The sequence below is a fragment of the Seriola aureovittata genome, chromosome 3 (genome assembly GCF_021018895.1).
Source record: "Seriola aureovittata isolate HTS-2021-v1 ecotype China chromosome 3, ASM2101889v1, whole genome shotgun sequence".
Taxonomy (NCBI): Eukaryota; Metazoa; Chordata; class Actinopteri; order Carangiformes; family Carangidae; genus Seriola; species Seriola aureovittata.
In genome coordinates, this window is record NC_079366.1 from 31354924 (window position 1) to 31363270 (window position 8347).

General features: G+C 48.9%; 1 protein-coding gene across 2 annotated transcripts in view; it reads right to left on the reverse strand.

Annotated features, from left to right (window-relative positions):
* The window catches only part of meis1a (Meis homeobox 1 a), a 31784-nt gene that overhangs the window by 4108 nt on the left and 19329 nt on the right, over positions 1 to 8347 (reverse strand). For both annotated transcript variants that reach the window (XM_056372731.1, XM_056372730.1), the window contains 2 exons: positions 6672 to 6748; positions 1528 to 1586 (listed from right to left, as the gene is read on the reverse strand). In XM_056372731.1, the coding sequence (XP_056228706.1) occupies positions 1528 to 1586; positions 6672 to 6748 (136 nt within the window). The remainder of the gene's footprint in view (positions 1 to 1527; positions 1587 to 6671; positions 6749 to 8347) is intronic.

Sequence of the window (8347 nt, forward strand, 5' to 3'; positions counted from 1 at the left end):
AGACCTGAGACACCTGGAAGACCTGAGACACCTGGAAGACCTGAGACACCTGAGACACCTGCGACTCTCAACTCCTCATGACGTGTTCACAGGTTGGTCCTGAACTGAAACCACTTCGTTCTTCGACACTCAAACAAGAAATATGATTTTAATAATAAAATTAAAAGTCATGACAGTGGTACATGTCATAGTTGCTTTCTTCTTCTACTGTTGAATATTATCCAACCAGGAAAAGACTCACAGCCAGCAGGTAAACACACTCCTCTGCACAGGCCACACCTCTTCCACCAACAGTATCAGGTACGAGCAGATTCTTTAATGAGGGTAAACCTGCAATTAAAGCAGATCAACTCCTTTTCCAGCAACAGTCCAGTTTGTCTTTCTGTTCCGACTGAAGACTCAACAGGGAGAGAGAGAGTGAGCTGCTAGCCACCATGCTAACTCATCCTCAGGCCTCTGCTGTTAAAGTGTCGCAGCCTCCAGGTGAGACGCTTCATCTGAGAGACTTTAAAACTTATTTCAGATGCTGCTTCACTCTTTAGTCTCCACAGTGTTTCTGGTTTAACAGCACCGTGCAGGACGGAGGACAGGTGACAGGTGACGGGTGACGGAGGACAGGTGACAGGTGACGGGTGACAGAGGACGGGTGACGGAGGACAGAGGACAGGTGACAGGTGACGGGTGACAGGTGACGGAGGACGGAGGACAGGTGACGGGTGACGGAGGACAGAGGACAGGTGACGGAGGACGGAGGACAGGTGACGGAGGACAGGTGACGGAGGACAGAGGACAGGTGACAGGTGATGGGTGACGGAGGACAGGTGACAGGTGATGGAGGACGGAGGACAGGTGACGGGTGACGGGAACTGAATAAGCTAATTTAAGAAAACGCGGGTAAGGACCAATAAAAACAGACGATGGTGAACCTGAACGTGAGTTGTGATTATGAGGTGAGACAAAGATGTTAAGATATGATCATCATCATAAATGCAGCGGTTAAAGGTTGTTGGGTGTGCAGCGTCAGGGTTACAGCACAGGTGGTTTTCCTCCGGCTCAGTCACCAGGTGATCTCACTGCACCTGTGGTTCACGGTTCAGTGCTTCCACTGAGTCTCTTTTCATTGGACAACAGACAGACGAAGCCTTTAGACACAACTCAGCAACTCAGAACCAGAAACAATACGGTTCAGTCCATCAGTCCCACTCAGCGTGAAGGAGCTCTGCTCCGAACACAACGTCATGACAACATAAGAACCAGAACCAGAACTCTCTGACCCTGATCTGGAAAAGGACTCGACGGGAACATAAACCATAAATCACCTCCGACCAGAATCCAGCAGCTTCTCACTGGTTCTAACAGGCGACATCAAGTCTCTTCTTCTCTGTTGGTTTAAGAATTGATCTGAAGATTTCTCTGATCAGTTTTACAGCTCGCCAGATTAAGATTTCCTCGAGCTTTGAATTTGACTTGAAGCTTCAAAGTGTCTGTGCGCTGGTGACTGGAGCTACCTGGACGCTCTGGACTCACCTGCTCTGTTGGACTGGTCGATCATCGGCTGGACGATCCGCCGCCTGGCGTTGATGAACCTGAAGACGAGAGGAGAAGAAGAGAGGAAATAAAAGATGTCTGGTCAGCAGGACACGCAGAGACGCGAAGCTCTGATTCACCGAGGGACATCGAACGCCTCACCACACACTCCACATCTGAAGTTTCTATGACACGTGATGTTTCCTGTCTAATACATGAACCCTGCTTCATGTGGAAGCTCAGAGAACATCTGTCGGTCCAGTGGAACATCTGGCTGCTGAGTTTGTTCTTTACAGAGAAAATGTTTTGGAAGAATTGAAGGAAAAAATTCATTATGTTGGATAGAAAATATTAAAATGTTCATGACGGAGCACGACGACGGTTTATCAGCTCAAACAGTTAGCGGGTTAGCAGGTGAGCGGGTTAGCAGGTGAGCGGGTTAGCAGGTTAGCGGGTTAGCAGGTGAGCGGGTTAGCAGGTTAGCGTGTTAGCAGGTTAGCGGGTTATCAGATTAGCGGGTTATCAGATTAGCGGGTTAGCAGGTGAGCGTGTTAGCAGGTGAGCGGGTTATCAGATTAACGGGTTAGCAGGTGAGCGGGTTAGGTAATGGTTTAGTTCAACAGCTGAAACTGTTTGTTTTCATCAGCTGGTGAAACTCATCTGCTGTATTTGTATTTTCATTGGATCACTCAGAAAGCAGTGAGCCAATCAGACAACAGGCTCAGAGCCCCCTCTCTTCGGATGGGTCAGCACTTTAAATAAAACACAGAAGAAGAATATACAGCTTTGAGCAGCGTCGCTGTGATTCATGTTTCTGCCGTTTGAATCTTTGGTCCTGAGTTCGGTCGACTGTTTCTACAGGTGAGATTATTATGCCTGAAACCGGGGGGGGGGGGGGGGGGGGGGGGGCGTTCATACGTGTCCTCTTCTAAGTACACTTTTGAAAGCCATGATCCTGGTATGTATGACCTATGACCCAACACCTCCTGTGCCCCCCCCCTTCCCCTCCTCAGCCTAAAGCCTTCGAACTGCCTATCGACCCCCCCGCCCCGCCCCACAGTGAAAGCTCTGTGGTTTCCCACTTGATTTATGTCCCCTACAATCACCTCGCCGCCCTCACCCGCCCTCACCCGCCCCCCCACCCCCCCGGATTTAGATGGTTCCATTTCAACTTGTTCAGAAAAGAGGGGGGAGGGTGGGTTAAAGAAAGAAAAGTGGGGGACGTCCCGGTTTCCTTTTCAGGAAAACAAAAGCCAGAGGAGTCTTTTCAGGGAGTGAAAGAAGGCGAGGGGGGGGGGGGGGGGGGCCTGTGCAGCGTCAGGATCTGAAAGTAAAGTGATGTTTTCAAAAATAAAACCGTTTAAAGCTGAAGCAGAACAGGAAACAGGAAGTGCTGTGAAATACAGAGTGAAAACTAGAGGCACCTCCTCCTGGTCATATCCCTCCGCCACTCACACTAGTTCAACGTCACTTCCTGTTTATCCAGAGTCATAATATGTGAACCGTGTGGGAAATTAATTTCTGTGTGGAACACACTCACACACTCACACACACTCACACACACACTCACACACACTCACACTCACACACTCACTCACACTCACACACACTCACACTCACTCACACTCACTCACACTCACACACTCACTCACACTCACACACTCACTCACACTCACACACACTCACTCACACACACTCACACTCACTCACACTCACACTCACACTCACTCACACTCACACTCACTCACACTCACACACTCACTCACACTCACACACACTCACACTCACTCACACTCACTCACACTCACACACTCACTCACACTCACACACTCACTCACACTCACACACACTCACTCACACACACTCACACTCACACTCACTCACACTCACTCACACTCACTCACACTCACACACTCACTCACACACACTCACACTCACACTCACTCACACTCACTCACACTCACACACTCACTCACACTCACACACACACACACACATCACACACACTCACTCACACACACTCACACACTCACTCACACTCACTCACACTCACTCACACACTCACTCGCACACACTCACACTCACTCACACTCACTCACACTCACACTCACTCACACACTCACTCACACTCACACACACTCACTCACACACACTCACACACTCACTCACACTCACTCACACACTCACTCGCACACACTCACACTCACTCACACTCACTCACACTCACTCACACTCACACACTCACTCACACACACTCACACTCACACTCACTCACACTCACTCACACTCACTCACACTCACACACTCACTCACACTCACACACTCACTCACACTCACACACACTCACTCACACACACTCACACACTCACTCACACTCACTCACACACTCACTCGCACACACTCACACTCACTCACACTCACTCACACTCACACACACTCACACTCACTCACACTCACACACACTCACACACTCACACTCACTCACACACTCACTCACACTCACACACTCACTCACACTCACACTCACTCACACACTCACTCACACTCACACACACTCACACTCACTCACACCACACACACTCACACCACTCACACACACTCACATCACACTCACTCACACTCACTCACTCACACTCACATCACACACACTCACTCACACTCACCACTCACACACACACACACTCACACACACACTCACTCACAACTCACTCACACTCACTCACAACTCACTCACACTCACTCACACACACTCACTCACACTCACTCACACTCACATCACACACTCACTCACAACTCACTCACCACTCACACTCACACTCACACACAACTCACTCACACACACTCACACACACTCACACTCACACTCACAACACTCACACTCACAACACTCACACTCACTCACACTCACTCACAACACTCACTCACACTCACTCACACTCACACACAACTCACTCACACACACTCACACTCACTCACACTCACACACAACTCACTCACACACACTCACACACACATCACACTCACTCACACACACACTCACACTCACACACACACACACATACACACTCACTCACACTCACACACACATCACACTCACTCACACACACTCACACTCACACACACCACACTCACACACACACTCACACACTCACACTCTCACACTCACTCACTCTCACACTCACACTCACACTCACACACACTCACTCACACTCACACACTCACTCACACACACTCACTCACTCACACACACTCACACTCACACACTCACTCACCACTCACACTCACTCACACTCACAACACTCACACACACTCACACACACCACTCACTCACACTCACACCACACACACACACTCACACTCACACTCACACTCACACACACACACTCACACACACACTCACCACACACACACACTCACACACTCACACTCACACACACACTCACTCACACTCACTCTCACACTCACACACTCACTCACACTCACTCACACTCACACACACTCACACTCACACTCACTCACACACACTCACACTCACACGCACTCACTCACACTCACACTCACACGCACTCACACTCACTCACTCACACTCGCAACGCACTCACACTCACACACACTCACACTCACTCACACTCACACACTCACCACACACACACACACTCACACACACACTCACACACTCACACTCACACACACACTCACACTCACACACACACCACTCACACTCACACACCACTCACACTCACACACACTCACACACACTCACACACACACACACACACACACACACTCACACTCACACCACACACACTCACACTCACACACACACATACACACACACACACACCACACACACACACACTCCACACTCACACACTCACTCACACACACACACACCACTCACACTCACACACTCACTCACTCACACACACACTCACGCTCACACTCACAGACACACACACTCACACACACACTCACACACTCACACACTCACACACACTCCCCAACCCACTGCTTGTTAAACAGTTGCTAAGCCCCGCCCACTTCAGAGTCATTCGCAGGTCAGTAGCCCCCCCCCCCCGCCTCACTCCTCCACAGCAGTGTTTAAATAAACCAGTCCAGCTGTTTGCCATGAAAATGCCATTTACACCAACTGCCCCCCCAACACACACACACACACACACACACACACACACACACACACTGGCTCAAAGTTTGACGGGAAGAAAAATTAAAAGAGTTGAGAGAATACATTTACAGAAACTACACTTCATGCTGTTGCCATGGAGACGCTGACAAACCAAAATAAAACATGGTCAGAAAGAAACGATGTAAGGAGAAGAAGAAAGGAGGAGAGGAGGACGGGGAGGGGAGAGAGAGAGAGAGATGAAAGGAGGAGAGAGGGGGCAAGAGAGGAGGAAACAGGAGAGGAGACAAGGAAATGAGGAGAAGACAAAGAGAGGAGAAGAGAAGAGAAGGAGAAAAAAAGGGAAGATCAGAGGGAAATTAGCAGAAGAAGAGAAACACAAGGAGAGGACCCACACACACACACACACACACACACACACACACACACACACACACACACACACACACACAGTAACTCTGAATCTGCAGAATCAGGGTTAAGGCCGTGAGCTGCTCCAGAGGTGTTACCATGGCAACAGCCAAATATTCGGCGGGAGCCGGTCTGACTAACGGCTTCAGAGATCAGTTCTTCTTCACTGCTCTATAACTTCCTGTGTAGGCTGCTGTTTTAGAGCAGAGAAGAAGAACTGATTCGTTGTTTTAGTGAAACTATAAAGTTTATTGATCACTGATACCTGATCCAGTTAGACCGGATCAGAGACCAGGACCATGACCAGGATTTCTCTTCTTCATGAGTTAAAAGCAGCATCTGAAATTGTAGTGATGTTTCTGAAATGCGTCTGTATTCAGAACATCCCCCAGGTCTCTACCCCCCCCACCCCCCCACGCTCCAATTACCTCTCCAGTGAAGCCCCTCCTCCCCCTCTCCGTAACTGTAATTGGGCGGGTATTTGGGGACATGGCGACCCCGCAGGAATTAATCATTCAAATCATTAGCCTCAGGTTGCCTCGGGGGGGTCACAGTAAGAAGCGTGTGGTTGGCAGCACCGCACACTCACCAGTTGTTGACCTGCAGGATGGTGAGGCCGGTGTCCTGAGCCAGCTGCTTCTTCTGCTCCTCTGACGGGTACGGGTGCTGCAGAGGGACAAACACACATCAGCACACCGACACATGGGGGGGGGGGTTGTTGTTGTTGTGAGTCGTAAAGCTGCTGCTAATTAGAGCTAAAGCAGGGAGGCGGAGCCAGACTCATTAAGGGAATATGAAATGGAGCATAATTAATGGAAAGAAGTGGTGAGCCAATTAGAGAGGGAAGCCAAGTGGAGAGAGGCCTGTTAATTAGACTGTGTGTGTGTGTGTGTGTGTGTGTGTGTGTGTGTGTGTGTGTGTGTGTGTGTGTAACAGTGGAGGATCAGAACAGGCCTTAGGCTGCACAGCTCCATCCCTGGAGTCTGTGTGTGTGTATGTGTGTGTGTGTGTGTGTGTGTGTGTGTGTGACTGCTAACAACCCGACTGCTAACAACCCTAAGCTTGCTAGTTAACTCTAGCTTACATGGATCAATAACATCAGCTGACATGTTTCTGGTGACATCAGGTTCCTCTGTGATATTGTCACATGACGTGAGGTGCAGGTAAAGGTGTGTGGAGTCTGCAGGTGTTAACTGTGTCAGAAGCTAAACAGCTGCAGCAGCTTCTGTAGCTTTAAAGAAACAGCACAGAGCTGAGAGGAGAAAGCAGCTGCTGCAGCTTCTCTCACTGTGCAGAGAGTCTGGAGCAACACGTCAACACAACCGATCAATCAACTGAAGAAGAGTTTAAAGCTGCCAGAACTTTACTGAGCGTCTTTCATTACATCTCAGAGGGAAGTCACAGGTTCCTGTGTCGCACTCCAATCATTAGAAAACCAGAATCACCTCCTCCACTCGGACTACTTCCAGGTAGGGATGGGTACGAGTACGTTTCACACCTGTGCACGTGTTGTTTTTGGCTGCGTTAGTTCAACTCGGTTGACGTTACGTGCATCATGGCAACCGTGACCAGGAAAAGTGATGTCTTCAAATACAGACGACAATAACATGCACTACAAGAATATGTGGCGTTAAACTTGCATTTCATGTTCTTCAACAGCCAAATAAGTAGCGTGGTCGGGAAGGTCCGTGTCCGAAACACAAGCGGAACCAATGTTGAGCTTGTGTTTCCAGTCGGACACGGACCTCCTGTATTTCTTCTAAATTATATATATTATATATATATATATATATATATATATCCAGTTCTCGTTCATAAGGTAATGAGACTCAAATATTGAAATCACTGAAGATGCCCCTCCCTAGTTCCAGGTCACATCCTGTTCATCCAGAATAAAAAATATGAACCATCATGTGAAAGTTTCTCATAATCTCTGTGTGAAGTCTTGAGTTATGGCTAAAAAGTGTTTTGTGAGGTCGATGTGACCTTTGACCTTTGGCCACCAAAATCCACTGAGTTTGCCGTTGACTCGAGGCGAATGTTTGTGCTGGTCGGCGTGGAGGAATAAAAATGGCTGCTGTCATGTTAAAATCTTCTTCTTTCCTCTCCCATGTTTCATCTGACGACCCTTCAGATTTACCCGGTGACCCTTTGGAGGGCCGGACCCTCAGGTTGGGAACCAGTGGGCAGTTTTTGAGCGGAGCAGCTTCAACAGTGAAATCTATCAGTTTAGCTTCAGAACGTTTCCTTCACTTCTTTGTTGTT